This window comes from Propithecus coquereli, unplaced genomic scaffold, assembly GCF_000956105.1.
Source record: "Propithecus coquereli isolate 6110/MARCELLA unplaced genomic scaffold, Pcoq_1.0 Scaffold18, whole genome shotgun sequence".
Lineage (NCBI taxonomy): Eukaryota > Metazoa > Chordata > Mammalia > Primates > Indriidae > Propithecus > Propithecus coquereli.
Genome location: NW_012142745.1, coordinates 1,211,084 through 1,230,624, shown reverse-complemented (window position 1 = coordinate 1,230,624; position 19,541 = coordinate 1,211,084). Strand labels below are relative to the sequence as shown.

General features: G+C 54.3%; 3 protein-coding genes across 10 annotated transcripts in view; 2 read left to right on the top strand and 1 right to left on the bottom strand.

Moving 5' to 3' along the window:
- Nucleotides 1–6,658, top strand: part of ATG9A (autophagy related 9A) — a 10,143-nt gene extending 3,485 nt beyond the window's left edge. For all 6 annotated transcript variants that reach the window (XM_012642517.1, XM_012642518.1, XM_012642522.1 and 3 more), the window contains 11 exons: nt 397–558; nt 758–899; nt 1,129–1,877; nt 1,964–2,117; nt 2,223–2,402; nt 2,764–3,012; nt 3,193–3,371; nt 3,479–3,596; nt 4,691–4,913; nt 5,097–5,242; nt 5,598–6,658. In XM_012642517.1, coding sequence (XP_012497971.1) covers nt 397–558; nt 758–899; nt 1,129–1,877; nt 1,964–2,117; nt 2,223–2,402; nt 2,764–3,012; nt 3,193–3,371; nt 3,479–3,596; nt 4,691–4,913; nt 5,097–5,242; nt 5,598–5,603 — 2,308 coding nt within the window. In that variant the 3' untranslated portion in view covers nt 5,604–6,658. The remainder of the gene's footprint in view (nt 1–396; nt 559–757; nt 900–1,128; nt 1,878–1,963; nt 2,118–2,222; nt 2,403–2,763; nt 3,013–3,192; nt 3,372–3,478; nt 3,597–4,690; nt 4,914–5,096; nt 5,243–5,597) is intronic.
- Nucleotides 6,659–7,005: 347 nt separating this feature from the next.
- On the top strand, nt 7,006–14,420 carry ABCB6 (ATP-binding cassette, sub-family B (MDR/TAP), member 6 (Langereis blood group)). Its single transcript, XM_012642514.1, has 19 exons — nt 7,006–7,871; nt 8,234–8,371; nt 8,623–8,803; nt 9,184–9,285; nt 9,471–9,654; nt 10,233–10,354; nt 10,867–10,976; nt 11,178–11,243; nt 11,411–11,536; nt 11,695–11,771; nt 11,860–11,923; nt 12,034–12,119; nt 12,315–12,372; nt 12,582–12,686; nt 13,102–13,276; nt 13,421–13,533; nt 13,766–13,860; nt 13,941–14,009; nt 14,154–14,420. The coding sequence occupies exons 1-19, from the start codon at nt 7,323–7,325 to the stop codon at nt 14,263–14,265; spliced, it is 2,532 nt and encodes an 843-aa protein (XP_012497968.1). The 5' UTR covers nt 7,006–7,322; the 3' UTR covers nt 14,266–14,420.
- Nucleotides 13,935–17,417, bottom strand: ZFAND2B (zinc finger, AN1-type domain 2B). 3 transcript variants are annotated; one of them, XR_001137400.1, is made up of 10 exons: nt 17,164–17,413; nt 16,813–16,907; nt 16,453–16,584; nt 16,166–16,317; nt 15,856–15,948; nt 15,717–15,777; nt 15,564–15,631; nt 15,146–15,218; nt 14,688–14,817; nt 13,935–13,988 (listed from the first exon to the last, which is right to left on the bottom strand). XR_001137400.1 is itself a non-coding variant. In XM_012642516.1 (10 exons), exons 2-10 carry the CDS (start codon nt 17,216–17,218, stop codon nt 14,876–14,878), a joined length of 774 nt encoding a protein of 257 aa, XP_012497970.1. In that variant the 5' UTR covers nt 17,219–17,236; nt 17,361–17,417; the 3' UTR covers nt 14,547–14,875. The 3 variants fall into 3 exon arrangements, 2 of the variants coding, with proteins under 2 accessions (XP_012497970.1, XP_012497969.1); XM_012642516.1 differs by lacking the exon at nt 13,935–13,988 and having other exon boundaries at nt 14,547–14,920; nt 17,164–17,236; nt 17,361–17,417; XM_012642515.1 differs by lacking the exon at nt 13,935–13,988 and having other exon boundaries at nt 14,568–14,817; nt 17,164–17,236; nt 17,361–17,417.
- Nucleotides 17,418–19,541: the final 2,124 nt, after the last annotated feature.

Below are 19,541 nucleotides of genomic sequence, written 5' to 3'. Positions count from 1 at the left end.
TACTTAGGAGGCTGAGGCAGGAGGATCGCTTGAGCCCAGGAGTTTGAGGTTGCTGTGAGCTAGGCTAACGCCACGGCACTCACTCTAGCCAGGGCGATAGCGTGAGACTCTGTCTCAAAAAAAAAATTTAAAAAAAAGTCCAGTGGTGGCAGAGATTACCATGGGGTGAGGAAAGCAGGCTAATTTGGTGGCACAAAGGCTAAGAAAAAAATAGGAGCTGATTTGGGCCTGAGAAGGTTCTGTGGAGCTGGCAGTAGAGAGAGCCCATTGGGAGTTCTCCAGCCCCTTCCATTTTCCCAGTCCTGTTCTGCTACTTCCAGACTCTTCTCTTTTCCTATTTTATTTCACTGGTGCCTCTCTGACTCTCAGACTGCGCCTCTCTTCCCAACTCCCCAGGCAGTTCCTCTTTGTGGTTGCCTTCACTACCTTCCTGGTCAGCTGTGTGGACTACGACATCCTATTTGCCAACAAGATGGTGAACCACAGTCTTCACCCCACTGAACCCGTCAAGGTCACTCTGCCAGACGCCTTTCTGCCTGCCCCAGTCTGTAGTGCCAGGTAAGGGCTGCAGGTCAGAGGACACTAGAGCCTGTAGTTCTGCTAGCAGATGTGGAATGGAATAGTGTATGAGGCAGCAACTCATACCCAAGAACACAGACTCAGGCTCAGCCTGGTGGAATCCTTCAGGACAGTAGCATGTCTGCCAAGACTCCTTCCTCAAGGGTCACCACCTCTTCCCCCTCTTTTTCCCCACCAGGATTCAGGAAAATGGTTCCCTTATCACCATCCTAGTCATTGCTGGTGTCTTTTGGATCCACCGGCTTATCAAGTTCATCTATAATATTTGCTGCTACTGGGAGATCCACTCCTTCTACCTGCATGCTCTGCGCATCCCCATGGTAAGACTGGGAAGTTGGGCAGTTAGCCCACCATCTAAGATATCATGGGAGGGATAGGTGTATTCGTGGGTATCAGGTGTCCTTATGTCATTGGCAAGTCAAGGAGCATCTCCTTAAAGGCTCCACTTAGCTAAGCACACGACCCCTGAGCCTCACTCTCATGCAGAGGAAGGTGTCGAGGCAATAACCCCACTTTCCATACCTTGTCTCTTCCCTCCCCACCCCACAGTCTGCTCTTCCATATTGCACATGGCAGGAAGTGCAGGCCCGGATTGTGCAGACCCAGAAAGAGCACCAGATCTGCATCCACAAACGTGAGCTGACAGAGCTGGACATCTACCACCGCATCCTCCGTTTCCAGAACTACATGGTGGCACTGGTTAACAAATCCCTCCTGCCTCTGCGCTTCCGCCTGCCTGGCCTTGGGGAGGTCGTCTTCTTCACCCGTGGCCTCAAGTACAATTTTGAGCTGATCCTCTTCTGGGGACCTGGCTCTCTGTTTCTCAATGAATGGAGCCTCAAGGCTGAGTACAAACGTGGGGGGCAACGGCTAGAGCTGGCCCAGCGCCTCAGCAACCGCATCCTGTGGATTGGCATCGCAAACTTTCTGTTATGCCCCCTCATCCTCATCTGGCAAATCCTCTACGCCTTCTTCAGCTATGCTGAGGTGCTGAAACGGGAGCCAGGGGCCCTGGGAGCACGCTGCTGGTCCCTCTATGGCCGCTGCTACCTCCGCCACTTCAACGAGCTAGAGCATGAGCTACAGTCCCGTCTCAACCGCGGCTACAAGCCTGCCTCCAAGTACATGAATTGTTTCTTGTCACCTCTGTTGACACTGCTGGCCAAGAATGGAGCCTTCTTCGCTGGCTCCATCCTGGCTGTGCTTATTGCCCTCACCATCTATGACGAAGATGTGTTGGCTGTAGAACACGTCCTCACAACCGTCACACTCCTGGGGGTCACTGTGACTGTGTGCAGGTAGGCCAAGGCAGCAGCAGGTGGGAGCAAGCAGACTAGCATTCCTGGGAAAAGCTTCCATCTCACCATGACCCTGATCCCACTAGGTCCTTTATCCCGGACCAGCACATGGTGTTCTGCCCTGAGCAGCTGCTCCGCGTGATCCTCGCTCACATCCACTACATGCCTGACCACTGGCAGGGTAATGCCCACCGCTCGCAGACCCGGGACGAGTTTGCCCAGCTCTTCCAGTACAAGGCAGTGAGTGGAGTTGGAGTTAGGGCCTGCTAGAGACTGGCCGGTAGCTCGGTGGTGAGGGCTGGCCTCCCTCCTGCTCTCTTGTGACCTTGGTCCCCTCCCTTTTAGGTGTTCATCTTGGAGGAGTTGCTGAGCCCCATTGTCACACCACTCATCCTCATCTTCTGCCTGCGCCCACGGGCCCTGGAGATTATAGACTTCTTCCGCAATTTCACCGTGGAGGTTGTTGGTGTTGGAGATACCTGTTCCTTTGCTCAAATGGATGTTCGCCAGCATGGTCATCCCCAGGTACTGGCAGAGGGGCAGGACAAGTGGCCAGGGATAATGCTGGCACATACAGTATCTTTGGGTAAACTGAAAAAATGCATCCCTTCTAAGCCAACAAGTCACAAAAAGGCAGTCTTATACGAGGGACACACTGCTTGGGAGCTCGAGCTGGATTTCAGCTTTAATTTGTACCCTTGGCCAAGCTTCCTTGAGAAAGGCAACTGGCCAGCATGTGGCCACTCCCGGAGTAGGCACTGGGGTCCCTGGACAAGATACAACAAGTCTCTGTCCTCCAGGGGCAAGGCCTCCCCCGTAACAGGAAAGGTATAGGAAGGGTTCCTGTAAGAGGACAGGCCTGCTTACTGTGGTCTCCCTTTTGCAGTGGCTATCCGGTGGGCAGACAGAGGCGTCAGTGTACCAGCAAGCTGAAGATGGGAAGACAGAGTTGTCACTCATGCACTTTGCCATTACCAACCCTGGCTGGCAGCCACCACGTGAGAGCACAGCCTTCCTAGGCTTCCTCAAGGAGCAGGTTCAACGGGACGGAGCAGCTGCTGGCCTTGCCCAAGGGGGTCTGCTCCCTGAAAATGCTCTCTTTACATCCATCCAGTCCTTACAGTCTGAGTCTGAGGTGTGTTCCTGGGGACTGGGACATGATGGGCAGGAGCTGGGAGGTGAGGACGGGCATGGGGTGGAAGGTTTTCCTTCTGTCTTTTCAGTATGTGCCATTGGATCCTGAGATTCAGAATACTGAGGGACCTGGAGGCCAGCCTCCTGCCCTGAGAATTTTACCCACCCCTTTCTTTCATAGCCACTGAGCCTTATTGCAAATGTGGTAGCGGGCTCATCCTGCCGGGGCCCCCCACTACCCAGAGACCTGCAGGGCTCCAGGCACAGGGCTGAAGTTGCCTCTGCCCTGCGCTCCTTCTCCCCTCTGCAGCCTGGGCAGGCCCCCACAGGCCGGGCTCCCAGCACCATGACAGGCTCTGGGTGAGTAAAGGTGGGCCAAGATGGGAGGGCATGACAGTAGCCCCCAGCAACTTGTGTGGGTCTCAGAAATGTTGACAACTACTGTCTGTCTGTGCTGGGAGGGACAGGGTGGATGCCAGGACAGCCAGCTCCGGGAGCAGTGTGTGGGAAGGACAGCTGCAGAGCCTGGTGCTGTCGGAATACGCATCCACCGAGATGAGCCTGCACGCTCTCTATATGCACCAGGTGAGTGGGCAGCTGACATACAGGTTAGAGGGTTTTAGATACAGAGAAGCAAGTCCAGGGTTCCAGCCACTTCTCTGCCATTTACCTGCTGTGCGATCTCCATTTTTATATATACCTTTTTTTTTTTTTTTTGAGATAGAGTCTCTCTGTTGCCTGGGCTAGAGTGCCGCGGCATCAGCCTAGCTCACAGCAACCTCCAGCTCCTGGGCTCAAGTGATCCTCCTGCCTCAGCCTCCCGAGTAGCTGGGACTACAGGCATGTGCCACCATGCCCAGCTAATTTTTTCTATATATTTTTTTTAATTGTCCAGCTAATTTCTTTCTCTTTTTAGTAGAGACAGGGTCTCACTCTTGCTCAGGCTGGTCTCAAACTCCTGAGCTCAAACGATCTACCCACTTCGGCCTCCCAGAGTGCTAGGATTACAGGTGTGAGCCACCGCACCCAGCCTATATATGCCTTCTTAATATCCTTTTTAGCCAAGCGTATCTCATCCCAGGCCTTCACACACTCGTAGTTTCCCCTGCCTAGAATTCCCTGAGATATGCAGATGGCTCCCTGCTTTTTTGGGTCTCTGCAGTTACCTTTTTCCTGAGACTTTCTCTGACCACTCTCAGTAAAAGCCTCCCTTGCCCATCCTCCTGAATCTTTCTGTTCCATTTTTCTCCATAGCATTTAGCACCATCTGACATTGCGCTTTTTAAAAATTTATTTGTTTAATAAACACCCCCACCAGCATATAAGTCCCACAAGAGCTGGCATTTTTGTCTATTTTGTTTACTGCTGCATTCCCAGCACCTAAAAGAGTGCCTGGCACTTAGACCCTCAATCAGTTTGTTCTTAAATCAAATGGAGAGGTAAAATGAGAGCCATTACAACCTGTAACGCACAGGCTTTTTCCAGGGATCTGCTGAGAATGTAACCTGTAAAGCGTGAGATGTATGTTACACACTTTTAACAGGACAGGTGCTCTGGGTCAAGGATTCTAGGTGAGGGGGTATAAGTGGGAACTGGCTGATATCTTGGTGGGGGGCAGCTGTTTCAGACATACATCTTTCTGTCCCCCTACTAATGATCACCCCCCCACACTTCTCCAGCTCCACAAGCAGCAGGCCCAGGCTGAGCCTGAGCGGCATGTGTGGCACCGCCGCGAGAGTGATGAGAGTGGGGAGAGTGCCCCTGAAGAGGGGGCAGAGGGTGCCCGGGCCCCCCAACCTATCCCCCGCTCTGCCAGCTATCCCTGTGCAGCACCCCGACCTGGAGCTCCTGAGACCACCGCCCTGCACGGGGGCTTCCAGAGGCGCTATGGGGGCATTACAGGTATCCAGTGGGGGTACAGGAGGAAATAGAGCCTTCAGGGAAGGGTGGTTCTTCTGGGGTCTCTCTAGGGGAGGAAAGAGGTCAGAGGGACCGGGTCCAAAGACTAACGCCAGAGCAACCCCCAACTCTTTTCCTCATGGCTATTTGTGTTTCTTCTAAGAGTATGTTTGCTTGTCTCTCTAGATCCTGGCACAGTGCCCCGGGCTCCCTCTCACTTCTCTCGGCTGCCTCTTGGAGGGTGGGCTGAAGATGGGCAGTCAGCATCAAGGCACCCTGAGCCCGTGCCCGAGGAGGGCTCAGAGGACGAGCTTCCCCCTCAGGTGCACAAGGTAAGGGCTCTAGGGCTCTTCTAGACAAGAATAACTGCTGGAAATAGTAACTTCCAGGCTGAGGTAACAGGTTTTCATGTGAAGGAAGGTATGCCCTCCCCCCGACACCGCCCGTAGCACAGAGATACTGCCCCCTCCCCTCCAAACTACACTCCCCTTTCAGAGACAGTTTGTGATGGAGAAAAAATCCAAAATACCCTCCCCTGTCTTCCCTCAACTGCTTGGTTCCACAGCATGATTTTTCCTTCACTTACCTCCCCAAGAATCGAGATTTCCTTTTCCCTTATTTCCAGGCTTCTATGGGCAATCAGATAGCCGAAGACTATCTCCATTATCAACCATTTTCCCTCCACAGGTATAGACAAGGCTGAGGAGGATCCCTATGCCCCAGGATGGAGGCCACTGCTGCCCTGCCATCCCATATGCCTGCCATAGGAGGGCTCCTCTGAGTGTTGCCTGGCTCCACGTGTGTGGTGTTTGTGTGTCCGTGCCTGGCCAACGGAGGTGCCAACACTGGGCTTGCCACAGCCCCAGAAGAGGAATTTGGGGCCTAGGAACCAGGGGCACACAGGACTTTAGCCTCATCCCCAGGACCCCCTTGGCTCAGAGTGTGGTGCTAGAAACTGGTCCCCAGCCCAGCCCCAGTACTGCCACCTTTGCACCCATCCCTGCAAGTCTCCAGAGGGCTGCCCACCGCAGAAGCTGCCAAGCAGGGAGAACCTGTGCCAACTGTGGAATGGGGAGGTTGGGCCTCAAACCCTGCAGTCTACCCCCTCCCTAAATAGCCTACGAGCAGCTCAGGCTGTGGCCCTTACCTCACCCCCAGTTCTCGCCCAGTTCTGCAGCCAGCTCATCTGTTCTGCTTCCTGCACATCACTGGCATGTGTGTGCTGCTTGCTCCCATTCTGTTCTCTTGCTCCCCTTCTGTTTGGCTTTTGCTTTGCGTTGGGGTGGAGGCCTTTGCTCCCAGCTCCCCTCTTTTGACACTAAGAAAGAAGGTCATCCTGCAGGAGCAGAATGGAAAGTCTTTGCTGCCCTCTCCAACTTTTAGGATGGGCCCCAGGGAGACTGAGGCTTTCCTGGGCCCCCATTGCTGCTTATTGTACCCCTCACCACCTCTGCACATGGGACGGACAGGGCTGGAGTGACCTCTGCTGTCTGCATCCCAGCAAGAGAGCTGTAGCCCATACCTCGAATCTCGCTGTCCCCTGGAGGGCTATGGAAGGGCCATGGGCTTGCCCGAGGCTTTGTGCTGCCGCAATGCATGCTGGGACTTGGCTCCTACTCTCTGCCCCACCCCTCACCCAGCTTCAGTCCGCTTTGGGAGAGTGAACTACGCTGCCCCAACTCACAGCGGAGCTGGGTGGGGACTGTGTACAGCTTGATAACCCTCAATAAAGAAGGGACTTTGACCAGGTCGCTGCTGCTTCTTGTCTCACGCGGCTAGGATCCTGGGAATAAGAGGAGTGATTCCCCGGGTGCCTGAGGACTGGGTAGGGATCTGGAAGAAAATAGGTCTAATTTTTGTCGCTCGCCTATACCGAGTTAGCCAGATGGCGGAAGGGCCATTTCCGACCCACTGTTCGTGGAGGTCAAGGCCTCCAGCCCATCGCGCTGTCAGATTTCCCGCCCTGGCCACGTGACCAAGCCGGCTCTGCCCCTCTAATTTGCCTTCCTCCCGTGCACCATTGCCCCGCCCCTTCGGAGACATCTGGCCAATGGGCACCCTGGTTAGGGGTTGGGGGCGGCCTAGTGGGCGGGGCTGCAGCGGGAGAGAGGCGCCAGTCCGCGCCGTGCATTCCTGTGGGCCTGGAGTTGGCAGGAGGGTCCCCGGCTGCCAGCCGGGAGGGACTGGCGGAGACGGCGTACGTGCCCTGCGTGAGTGCGTGACGGCGCGCGTGCGCGAGGCGAGTGGGCGGTGAGGCCGGGTCCACGTGCGTCCCACCCGCGACCCCCGCGGCTTAGCGCCCAGCGGCTCCATGACCCTAGACGGCCCGGCTCCCGCTCCCCTCCCCTAGTTGTCGGTCCGATTCTCCGGTTCCACAGTGCCCGCAGCCTCGGCCGGCGTCCACGCACTGCCATGGCGACTGTGGGCAACTACTGCGAGGCCGAAGGGCCGGTGGGGCCGGCCTGGGTGCAGCATGGCCTGAGTCCCTGCTTCTTCTTCACACTCGTGCCCTCCACGCTGATGACCCTAGGGGCTCTGGCCTTGGTGCTGGCTCTTCCCTGCAAGCGTCGGGAGCAGCCCGCTGGCGCCGACCCGCTGCCTTTGGGGGCCGGCCCTCGTGTCGCTCCCTACGTGCTGCAGCTGCTTCTGGCCGTACTTCAGGTGGCGCTGCCCCTAGCCCGTCTGGCTGGCCGGGTGGGCACTGCCCAGGGGGCCCGGCTGCCAAGCTACCTACTGCTGGCCTCCGTACTGGAGAGTCTGGCCAGCGCCTGTGGTCTGTGGCTGCTCGTCGTGGAACGGAGCCAGGCACGGCAGAGACTGGCAATGGGCATCTGGATCAAGTTGAGGCACAGCCCGGGTCTCTTGCTCCTCTGGACTGTGGCGTTTGCAGCCGAGAACTTGGCCCTGGTGTCTTGGAACAGCCCGCAGTGGTGGTGGGCAAGGGCGGACTTGGGCCAGCAGGTGAGGGACCTTGTGGGTAGAGGGGAAGCATTTGATGGCAGGGCTTGGGAAGAAGTACTGCATGTCTGGTTATACTGGCTCCATTCTTGGGATGCCTCTAAGAAAAAGGAATAGGAGAAGTCAATGCAGGCTGGGAGCTGATAGCCAGCTGGTGGGGTGTGTCTGTGCTGAGTCACTGTGGGTTTTTTTTTTTTTTAAGCCTTTAAGTGCTTAAAGGCTCCTCCTACTGAGGAGCTGGGTGTGTTCCCTACACCAGTCCCCAGCCCTGTTATTAGTAGTAATACAATGGATTTTGGCCCTTGGTGATACTCTCTTTGGCCCCCATTGCTGCTTATTGTACCCCTATATATGTTTCATTCTAGGTTCAGTTTAGCCTGTGGGTGCTGCGATATGTCGTCTCTGGAGGGCTGTTTGTCCTGGGTCTCTGGGCCCCTGGGCTTCGTCCCCAGTCCTACACCTTGCAGGTTTATGAAGAGGACCGAGATGCAGAAAGGAGCCCGGTATACCTCACTTTCTGAATCCTGGATCTATCTTGATTTCATTCCCTGTCATCATTCCTTCCCCACATAACGAATTACTACTTTTCCAAATCTCAGTTTGTGACATATTAGCTTTTCTGACCCCATCAGGTATCACTTATGGGACTAAGATACCTTGGAGCTGTAACCCCATACGTTTTCCCTAGAGGGTTTCTGGCTAGTGTGCTTTTTGGTTTCTGAGCTCCCCTCCCCTGTGTGTTTCACTATCCTAGGTTCATTCAACAGACCAAGGGTCTACCTGGCGAGACCTTGGCAGGAAGCTCCGCCTACTGAGTGGCTACCTGTGGCCTCGGGAGAGTCCAGCTCTGCAGCTGGTTGTGCTCATCTGCCTGGGGCTCATGGGGTTGGAACGGGCACTCAACGTGTTGGTGCCCATCTTCTACAGGGACACTGGTGAGGGGAAGAAGGAGTGCCAGCTCAGTGTATGCTGGTCCTTCAATGGCCTGGTGCTGTGGCCCCCAACCCCTGGGCTGCAGATTGGTAACAGTCTGTGGCTTGTTAGGAACTGGGCCACACAGCAGGAGGTGAGCGGTGGGTGAGCAAGCTTCATCTGTATTTACAGCCGCTCACTATCCCCCACTCCCCCCAGCTGTGGAAAAATTGCCTTCCATGAAACCAGTCCGTTGGGGACCACTGGCCTGGTGTCTGGGGTGGTCCTTACTTAGGGAGGTGGGACAGAGTTGGGAACTGGGTGATCAGAAAGAGTCTGGGGCAGTTTTGCCTGAAGACAGTCCTGAGTGCCATAAGTCGGCTCTCACTCGTTTTCTCTACAGTGAACTTGCTGACCCAGAAGGCACCTTGGAGCTCCCTGGCCTGGACTGTTACCACCTATGTCTTTCTCAAGTTCCTCCAGGGGGGTGGCACTGGCAGCACAGGTATGAGGGACTCTGCGCTGATGCTGCTTGGTGTCGGCTCCTCCTACAGGCATCCCCTACCATCATGCCTCTTGGAGCATTCCTCTCCCAGGCGCCCTTGTGCTCTCAGGTCTTTCACAGCTTAGTGCTGAGCTGATGTCCCTCAGCCCTCAAGCCCTACTGAGGCCTCCCCTGGCTTCCCCCAGGCTTCGTGAGCAACCTGCGCACGTTCCTGTGGATCCGGGTTCAGCAGTTCACATCGCGGCGGGTGGAGCTGCGCCTCTTCTCCCACCTGCACGAGCTCTCGCTGCGCTGGCACCTGGGGAGGCGCACAGGCGAGGTGCTGCGGATCGTGGACCGGGGCACGTCCAGTGTCACAGGGCTGCTAAGGTGCCACCCCAGGGGAAAGGCTCGTGGGAGGGTGGGGCTGGAGAGGCAGGGATGGCAGGAGGAGAATACACCGAGCCTGAGGAGCTGCCCCTCCAACATCAGTGTTTTTCTAATTACGGGATTATCGTACACCTGCTCTCACAATGAACCAAATAACACAGAGAGCAAATCTCTTTTGAACTTCACTCACTTCTCCAGAGCTTCCCACTCTGTTTAGTATGTTGAGTTCTGCTTTTTTGTATGTTTACGTACATACTATATGTGGGGTATTGTGGAGGTTTTTCCTAAAACAGATGACATGGGCGTCATTCTCAGTGTTGCTTTATTAACAAAACATTATGGAGATATATTTTCACCTGTACATGAAGATCTCCTCATTCCTTATAATCCATACAGAGAATTCTGTAGTTGGGCATGCTATGGTTGATTTAGTTATCCCCCTCTTGAGGGTGGAATCAGTTTAGATTGGTTCCAGTTTGTTGTTGTTGAAAACAAAACACTACACTGAAACTCCTAGAGCCAGGGTTGCTGGGTCTGAGCCCCTGAGCCTTTCTTTGTCGCTTGACTCTACCTCCTAGCTACCTGGTATTCAGCATCATCCCCACGTTGGCTGACATCATCATCGGCATCATCTACTTCAGCATGTTCTTCAACGCCTGGTTTGGCCTCATTGTGTTCCTGTGCATGAGTCTTTACCTCTGTGAGTAATACCACTGGGTGATGCCAGCTCCCTGAACTGTCATCCGTTGGGCAGAAACTATGCTCCTAATCAGGTGACCCACCTTTGGAAGGTGGTGGAAGGTTGGTGCACTTGAACGGGCTCCTACTGCTCCTGATGTGATGGGTGGGTCTCTTCCTCTGTCAAGTTGAACTTTAACCTAGGTGGAGGGCCAGGGAAGGGCATCTTTGTCACATTAGGTCCTCGCTGTGGATGCAGGTCAAGGAGGAACCTCATTTATGTGACAAGATGCAGCTTGTCTTCATGTGTTCACCACAAGCATTTTCTGCACATGAAGCTTTGTGCAGGCTGCAAAGATGTCTTGGATGCGGCTCCTTCCCTCAGCAAGCTCAAGGCTCTCTCCCCTGGAATCTGGGTCCCTGGGCTCTAGTGCAGGTTCGCTGTATGCCTGGCAGGTAGTGGACATTCACGTTTGGTCTCTACTGTTGGGGTGATGTCCTCTTCTCCCTCCCCCTCCTCCTGTCACTCTCCAGCCCTGACCATTGTGGTCACTGAGTGGAGAGCCAAGTTTCGCCGGGCTATGAACACACAGGAGAATGCTACCCGGGCACGAGCTGTGGACTCTCTGCTAAACTTCGAGACGGTAATGGGCCCTGGTGGCGGTGGTGTGACGCATAGAGATGTAGAGGAGTGTGGCTGGGACCCCTGGGGCTAAGGAGGAGCTGGGGTGTGTGATATTTGTGTGTGGTGTTTGAAATCAGGCAGGAGGGACTGGGGGTCTGGAGGGAGTGATCTGAGTGCCATGTGCAGTACCCATGCCAAACAGTGGTTTTGAATTCATCAGGTGAAGTATTACAATGCCGAGGGTTATGAAGTGGAACGCTATCGAGAGGCCATCATCAAATTTCAGGTGAGGATGCTCAGTGAGGCGTCCTGAGAGCACTGAGCTGGCTGGGGGGAGTTGCCAGGGCCCGGAGCAGAATTCGGGTGGTGAAGTTGAAGGTGCCTGCTCAGGTGTGGGTGTGGTGGTGGTCAGTGTGTATGGGACATTCCTCCCCCCTGTGTTACTGCCCTCAGGGTTTGGAATGGAAGTCAAGCGCTTCACTGGTTGTACTAAATCAGACTCAGAACTTGGTGATTGGACTCGGGCTCCTCGCTGGCTCTCTGCTTTGTGCGTATTTTGTCACTGAGCAGAAGCTCCAGGTGAGGCAGGATCATGAACAAAAGAGTGGGGGACAGGGAAGAGGGGCCTGAGGCCTATGTTTGGGCCACCAGGCTCTTGGGTGGGAAGTGGGCAGGGTGACAGGAAGAACAGCCTGCAGGCCCCCTGTGATGTGGTCATCTTACCTGGATTTCCACAGGTGGGGGACTTTGTGCTCTTTGGCACCTACATCATCCAGCTGTACATGCCCCTCAACTGGTTTGGCACCTACTACAGGTAACCTGACCCCTGGCCCTCACCTGTCCGGGGTGCATTGCTATTTCCTGGCTACTCAGAGGAGCCCCAACCAGCATCCTTCTTGCAGGATGATCCAGACCAACTTCATTGACATGGAGAACATGTTTGACCTGCTGAACGAGGAGACAGAAGTGAGTGAAGAGAGAGGAGTGGGGTGTGGGGTGGGGAGCTGTGTGGTATTTCTTGTGCCTAGAGAATGCCAGGCCGATAATGGCAGCACACATGGGTGGCACTCTTCCAGGTGAAGGACGTTCCTGGGGCAGGGCCCCTTCACTTTCAGAAAGGCCAGATTGAGTTTGAAAATGTGCACTTCAGCTACACTGATGGGTGAGCCCTCCCTCTTTGCCTTCTTTCCTTTCCTGTGGTCCGTTTGCACACTGCCTTCCTGTCCCTCGCCTGCTCTGAGTCTGCTTCTCAGCCCACCACTGCTGGGGACGAGAGCCTGGACAGGGGAGGGGCAGGGCCCCGTAGCAGCTCTGGTGATGGAAGGGGCCTGCTGACTGTGCCCGTGCTTCCTTGCAGGCGGGAGACCCTGCAGGATGTCTCCTTCACTGTGATGCCTGGTCAGACACTAGCCCTGGTGAGAAGAGACCCAGCCACTTGGCTCAGGTTCCTCAAGCTTCCCTTATTCAGTGGCTCTTCACCTGGGGCTGTGGAGTCAGAGAGCCTTGTCATCATGGGCAACAGGATTGAATGCTGCAGTTTTCATGGACATTGGTGGCCTCTTGGAGAGGGCGCCTTAAAAGCCAGTGGGCCTGAGAATTTCCCTTTCTGTTTCCAATGCAACAGGTGGGCCCATCTGGGGCAGGGAAGAGCACAATTTTACGCCTGCTGTTTCGCTTCTATGACATCAACTCTGGCTGTATCCGAATAGATGGGCAGGACATTTCACAGGTAAGGTTGCTTGGGAGAAGACTGTTATTTAGGGGTCTGTGTGTGGAAGAACAGTAAAAGGTTGGGTATCCAGAGAGAGTAGGAGATGTCAACCGTGCAAAAAGCTGGGGCCTTCTAGTACCATATAACCTGTAGTCACACAAGGAAAGCAGTCCTGTGAATGATTTGTATGGTACTGTACAAAGTACAAAGATCTTCTGCAGCAGTCTGGTGAAGCAGGTAGAGAAAGCATATATATCTTTTCTATAGATGGGGAAACAGAGAGGTTGAATGGTTTGCCCACGCATTACGATTTGGGGTGGTGATGGCGGGATTCTTACCCAAGGTCTCTTATCCCATGGGCTTCCTGCCAGCCCATCCTCCCAGGCCGTAGGGGCAGATCTTACAGGGCAGGGTGTGTGGTCTTTCGGCCCAGGTGACCCAGATCTCTCTCCGGTCTCATATCGGAGTCGTGCCCCAGGACACCGTCCTCTTCAATGACACCATCGCCAACAATATCCGCTACGGCCGTGTCACAGCTGGGAATGATGAGGTCGAGGCTGCTGCTCAAGCTGCAGGCATCCATGACGCCATTATGGCTTTCCCTGAAGGTGAGGTTCCTCTGCAGAGTCCCCTCCCCTTCCCAGTGTCATCCTGTTAATCCCTCTGACCCCTGTCCATCCCTTCCTTGTCCATCTGGTCACAGAAACCATGTCTCTGGTGTGTGACTTGAGGGCTGTGGGTAATATCCACAGGGTACAAGACACAGGTGGGCGAGCGCGGACTGAAGCTGAGTGGCGGGGAGAAACAGCGTGTCGCCATCGCCCGCACCATTCTCAAGGCTCCAAACATCATTCTGCTGGATGAGGTGAGTCCCGGGCAACCTTCTCCCCTCCTTCCTCCTGTGCATGCCCAAGCCATTCCTGCTGGGCACTATTTCCCCCCAGGACGGATACCACGAATCCATGTTTCGCAGAAACACTTGACAGTTCTCAAGCCCAATTCTTGTGTATTCCTGAGGCCTCAGCTAGCAGCCTGCATCCTCCTTCCACTGGGGGTTTTGAGTGGCAGAAGCAGTTTTACCCAGACCCTCTCTGCAGGCAACATCAGCGCTGGATACATCTAACGAGAGGGCCATCCAGGCTTCTTTGGCCAAAGTCTGCGCCAACCGCACCACCATCGTAGTTGCACACAGGTACAGGACTACAGGACCGGGGCAGCTGGCAGCGTGGGCCCACTTTGGTGGGGTAGTACGTAACTGATCTGACCTTTCAGGCTCTCAACTGTGGTCAGCGCTGACCAGATCCTCGTCATCAAGGACGGCTGCATTGTGGAGAGAGGACAGTAAGAGACAGGCGGGATGAGTGGGGCCAGGGCTTCTGGAGGGGATCTCCCCTGCCTTTCTCCTCTGTCCTCTCTGTGGGCTGGAGGCAAGGACCCTTGAAGTAAAAGTGATGGTTGGGGCTTACACTTTCCTCCTTGCCCCAGGCACGAGGCTCTGCTGTCCCGAGGCGGGGTGTACGCTGACATGTGGCAGCTGCAGCAGCAGGGAAAGGAAGGAGTCTCTGAAGACACTAAGCCCCAGAAAATGGCACGGTGACAAAAGTTGTGGCCAAATCCTTCTCAGAGGGGAATAAGCTATATCCCTTTTCCCTGGCTTATTTCACCTTGGTCTTAGGGTTTGGTGTTAGGTATAGTGAGGGAAAGGGACCTTTCAGAAAAGCCCGTTTTGGGAAAATAAAAGTATGGACTGTGTGAGGATCACTGTGGCTTTGTGGTGTGGGGTATCGCAGTGGGCCTCTACCCTTACATCGGGTGAGCATTCTTGACAAGACTTTTCTGTTTTGGGTTGGAGAAGAGAAACAAACACACCACTTGCGTGTCTTATTGACTGCCAAGATCCTTTATTTTTTTCCAGGCCCCTCCCTGCCCCCTACATGTGGGGGCAGCCCCAGCATTAGGGGGATGACATGATGAAGGGGTTTGAGGATGGGGCCTGGCCATAGCCACTGAGGGCCCTACCAGGGACAGGTGCTAGCCGCTCTCCCATGCAGCTGGAATGCTAGCAGGGCCTTCCACAGGCTCCCTGGAGGCCACCTCCGCATTACTCCTGCTTGTCTCTGCTGCTCCGGGCCTCCTCTCCCTGTGTACCCTAGAGGTATGAGGGCCACAGTCCTCCTCAGCTGAGCCTCCCTCCCCAGCCCAGGGCCCTAGCACAGGCTGCAGTTGGACGGCTTCAAGCTGCGGCTCTGGGCCTGGAGCAAGGAGAGGGGAAGGAGGGGAAGACAGGGTACAACGTCAAGGAAATGAGGAGACAGCCCTCATTTCAGAGCTCAGCTCAGCATGGGCTGGAGTCATACTGAAAACAAAAGGACACCCACCATTCCAAAGCTCTCCAACACTTAGAAGAACCTCCACCCCCAGAATCCCCACTTCTTACTGCCTCAGCACAGGTCCCCATCTTTATGCCATCCTCATACCTGCTGCCGTTGGTATTCTGCCTCACTGGCTGACAGAGCTTGTGCTAAAGCTAGGTCTTCTTCCTCCTGAGAACTGGGGAGGGGTGGGGGGAGGAGAGGGGGACAGCTTAAGTTGGATGGCAGTAAGATCTAAAATGTTGACCATCTGGTCAGTGTGTGTTAGGCATCATGATGCTGGCCATTATCTCAATCTTCATAGCAAACCTGCAAGGTGGGTATTAGTATTGTCCCTATTTTATAGAGGAAATGAAGGCCCTGTGGGTTAAAGAACTTGTCAAAGGTCATACAGTTCATCTTAATTTTGAGCCAAAGTTGCCAATGATTATTTTGCATTGGGTCAGAGTGGTCCCACCTCCCTCCCTCCAAACTGAGCCCTTGCCCACAGTCTACCCTCTCTCTTTCACCAGAGAGTAGATACCTTGGAACCTGGGGTTTGGTCTCTGCCAGGGACATTTCCAGAGCTCGTTGCAGAGCCTCATCCTCACTCTGCAAAGGGAAAAAGAAGACCAGTTTCCTTGGACTTTACTCTCTCTGTGTTTGCCTCTGTCTATCCAACCTCCGCCCAACTCACCAGGCCATTCTGCAAAGCAATCACTGGAGGGACTGTCCGGGGTGGAGACTGGGTTGTGGCTCTATGGCAGACATTTAAGAGGTTGCAGTCAGAGATCTGAAGGGAAAAAAGGGAGGAGAGGACAAACAGGCAGGCCTACCTGCTGGGAGAGGTACAGGAAGGCAAGGTCCGACTTGGGCTGGGGACGGTGCTTGTAGAAACCAGACCTTGTGCTCTGGAGATGGCAGCAAGTCTGTAGGGGAGAGACACTCTTGGCATGCCTCCAACAACAAATCTTACCCAGGAAGTGGAGGGGAGGGAGTTCCTCCAAACAGTCTGGAAAAACATGCACTTGAAAAGGATGCCAGCAGGAATAGGGTTGAAGCTTCCCAACTTGCAATTATAGGAGCTGAGTCAGTTCCAAAAGGATAGGATGATCCCAAAGGCAAGCAGAGGGTCAGTGCAGTTACCCTGCCCGGCTGGTTGGGTGCCCCTCCCCGGAGCAATCGTGGTCCAGTGGGTGACGGTGCTTGATGCAGAAGTTTCGGCCACAGCGTTCACAGGTCAGTTTCATCATTTCCCGCTGTCGGCAGCCAGAGCGCTCACACTTATTGGTGAAGATCTGAGGTGAAGCGGGAAGATTTGTCTCTGCCAAGACTCCGACTGCCTTTTCCAGCCCCATCACAGGAATTAGCTGTTTAGCTTTCGAGGCATCCGTAGGCCCAGCGGGGTCACGGCTGACCCCTGCAATGCTTACCTTACGTTTTTGCTGAGCTGGATCAGAGCGGCAGTCTCTGTCAATGTGCTCCCCCACAGCGCGGTCAGGGGGCTCCCCTCTGGCCACAGGCACAGGCACATTACAGAGGGGGCATACAGGAACCTGGATATCCTACAGTCAGGGGATGGGGTCAGTCTGTGGCCCACTCCCAGTCCAACAAATCTCTAGTCCTGAAAGAACTTGGATATGACCCACAAACACCCAAGAAAACCATGTTCCCCAGCACTGACTGAACCTCAGAAAGACAATAACGGACACGAAATGTGAGGCAGACAGATTTTGAGGATTCTGCATGAATCCTCCATCTGCCCGCTTTTACTCTCAGGATCGCCCCCTCACCTTTTGGTAAGCAGATCCACAGTGATGCTGGGCGTAGGCCACATGGTCTGCGCAGAAGATGCCAGAGCAGGCATCGCACTTGAGCGGCAGAAAATCTGCAGGGAGTTGGTCAAATTGCAGGTCCACCGGGACCTTTCACTCAGAGGAAGGAAAACACAGCCCTGTTTGCAACACACTGCGTCCCTGCCCTAGTCTAGCATCTCCTTGGCCACGCCCCCTCAGCCGCCTTCCCCGACTTCGAGCCCCGCCCTTCTCTGGCATTTCCAGCCCCGGGGAGCCCCCTCCTCGCTCCACCTGCGGTTCCAAGCCCCTTTCCGCTCGGCCCCGCCCCCCGCGTGCTCCGCCCCTCACCCAAGCGCTGACAGCTCGGCTCGGAACAGTGAGCCCCGAGGTCCGGAAACTCCATCGCCAGACCGGGCGGGGCCTGCGGGGAGAAGAAGCGAGTGCTGAGCGTCTCCAGGGCTCCCGCTCTGGGTCCGGACCGCGACTCGGCACTCTGAGGGTCGCCCTGCCCCGCCCCTTCCGCTCCCCCGCCCAGCCCGGGTTACCGGAGCCTCAGCGCCTGCCGGCCCACGGCTCCCACTCCTCCCTCGGCGCGCGCGGGCGCGCTGACGTCATCACGCAAGGCGGGCGCGCCCCGCGCAGTCGCCGGGCAGCTGGAGGGGGCGTCCCGGCGGAGCCGAGCCCCGCCTTTCCCCGCTCCGGGAGGCGGGGAGCTGAATGCCTGTCCCAAGACGAGTGGGTGGCCTTGCGCAGCTCCGCGATTCTGGGTGCGGACGTGGCTCCACGAAGGGTCTCTGAGGCCTCGGGGACGAGCGAGAGGGTCAGCGAAAGGGAGGAAGGATATCTTGGGGATGGAGGGCTAGAGTGGTTGGGGTCTTTCACAATTCGGTTCTTCTCACTCTACACCCTCCCCCCGGCCATTTCTTTCATGACCACTTACTCTCCGCGAGCTGGCAACTCCTATATTTCTCTGCTATATAGATTTCTCTCCACAGTTGCAGATCCTTCCTCCAGATTTCAGCTTTGATGCCCTCCTGGGTCTGAGCTAGGCGCACCTGGTGCTATGTGATCGCCCTGCTTCTGTTTAACACCCATATCACCTCATTGTAATCAGCTGGGAATATGCTGGGACGTTAGGGACCACGTCTACCTTGTTCTGTGTTAGGGCCTAGCACCTAACAGTGCCTAGAACGGTGTTTCTCAGATTTGAGTGTGAATCGAAATCACCTACAGAGCTGGTTTAAAATGCAGATTCCTCGGCCCTGGAGCTTCTAATTCAGTAGGAAGCACCTGAAGGATTTCTGACAGAGATTGCCCATGTACCATACTTTAAAAAGCATTAGCCTAGAATATTCCCAGTGCTTATGAAATATTTCTTGAATGAAGCATGGAAGTCATTAGATCGATGTCTTCCTTTTACCTTAAGGAGCTCCAGGTTGAGACCTTCCAGCTTCAGCACGTTTTGCTTTTCACATGCCTCTGGCCCCTCATGAGTGGAGTTGGTCGCACTCTTATCATCCTGTAATTCTGGGCACGGGACAAGCAAACAGGTGAAATAAGCTCAGAGTTGAGTAGTATCCTCCAAAATAGAGAGATAAGCCAGGCTGCAGTTGGAAATGAAGAGTCAATCTCTCCCTCTCTCTCCATCTTCCCCTTTATCTCCAACTCTTAGCTTCGTTTCCCCTGTGTCTGCTTTTCCATCCTCACGGTGCTAAGGCCAGTGGAAATTAAAACTGTCTTTCCTGGTTCGTCAAGCAGAGCTCTAATCTAAACTCTGTACCCAATTGCCTTGACTTGGGTCATCTGCCAAGCCCTGCGCTATGTCCTCCCATGTGCCTGTCACACTTGTGTGCAAGTTGATTGAACTATGATGGCTTTAGAAAAATCCCTGAGGCAGAAATACCAAGGCTGGGCTTTGAGGTAGAAGCCATCAGGGCTCACAGGAGCTGTCCACTATAGCAGTAGCTAAAGTCAGAGATGGGCCCAGCAGATGTGGCCACAGGGCCTCAGGAGCATCTGCTGCATTTGGCCAGATTCTTTTCTGGGAATTTGGAATTGAGGCCAAGAGACTCAGTGTTCGTGATACAATTAGGCCTGTAACATAAAAGCTATGGGATGGCCACCTACCACATTGTCATACTGTCATACTGACTGAGGGACAGGAAAATAGATTATCTGAAATAATCTGGACACAGTAAGCTCCATAAAAAAAGGTTGATCCTGTAGTTCACACCAACAGGTTTAAGTCATATCATTTTCTGAGTCTTTTGTCTCCTCCGAAAACCTTCAACAAAACTATGGTTAATTGCCACTACTTCATTGGTTTCACTTTTGTCTCTTTTAAGATAGTTACAAGTCATCCCATTAGATTCAGCATATAGCTCAAGGCTTTGTCTGAATCTCTGGACACAACCTGAAGCTGGCTATTGACATACAAGAGACTCTCAATCCAGGTGTGCACCTAAGAGTCCTCTGCAGTGGGGATTCAACTTTTGGCATAGGCCCTTTAGAAAGGACGATTATTGAAAAGCTCACCATTTTTGAATTCCAAGACTCCACCATCTGTGAAATCCAACATCAATTATGCAATTGAAATATATGGAATTGTTAATATTTGACCATTTTTTTACTTACAAAAACAATTTCCTAGTGACTTTTTTTTTTTTTGAGACAGAGTCTCACTCTGTTGCCTGGGCTAGAATGCCACAGCATCAGGCTAGCTCACA

Excerpts from the sequence above, each read along its gene's own strand:
- ZFAND2B (XM_012642515.1), bottom strand. The coding sequence starts at position 17,218 with ATGGAGTTTCCGGACCTCGGGGCTCACTGTTCCGAGCCGAGCTGTCAG. Across the intron at positions 16,318-16,452 it reads CAGCTCAGCAAAAACGTAAG|ATCTTCACCAATAAGTGTGA; the intron begins GTAAGCATTGCA and ends GCTTCACCTCAG. Across the intron at positions 15,219-15,563 it reads ACCAAACCCCAGGTTCCAAG|TTCTCAGGAGGAAGAAGACC; the intron begins GTATCTACTCTC and ends ACCCCTCCCCAG.
- ABCB6 (XM_012642514.1), top strand. The coding sequence starts at position 7,323 with ATGGCGACTGTGGGCAACTACTGCGAGGCCGAAGGGCCGGTGGGGCCG. Across the intron at positions 9,286-9,470 it reads GGGTGGCACTGGCAGCACAG|GCTTCGTGAGCAACCTGCGC; the intron begins GTATGAGGGACT and ends GGCTTCCCCCAG. Across the intron at positions 11,537-11,694 it reads TCACTGAGCAGAAGCTCCAG|GTGGGGGACTTTGTGCTCTT; the intron begins GTGAGGCAGGAT and ends GGATTTCCACAG.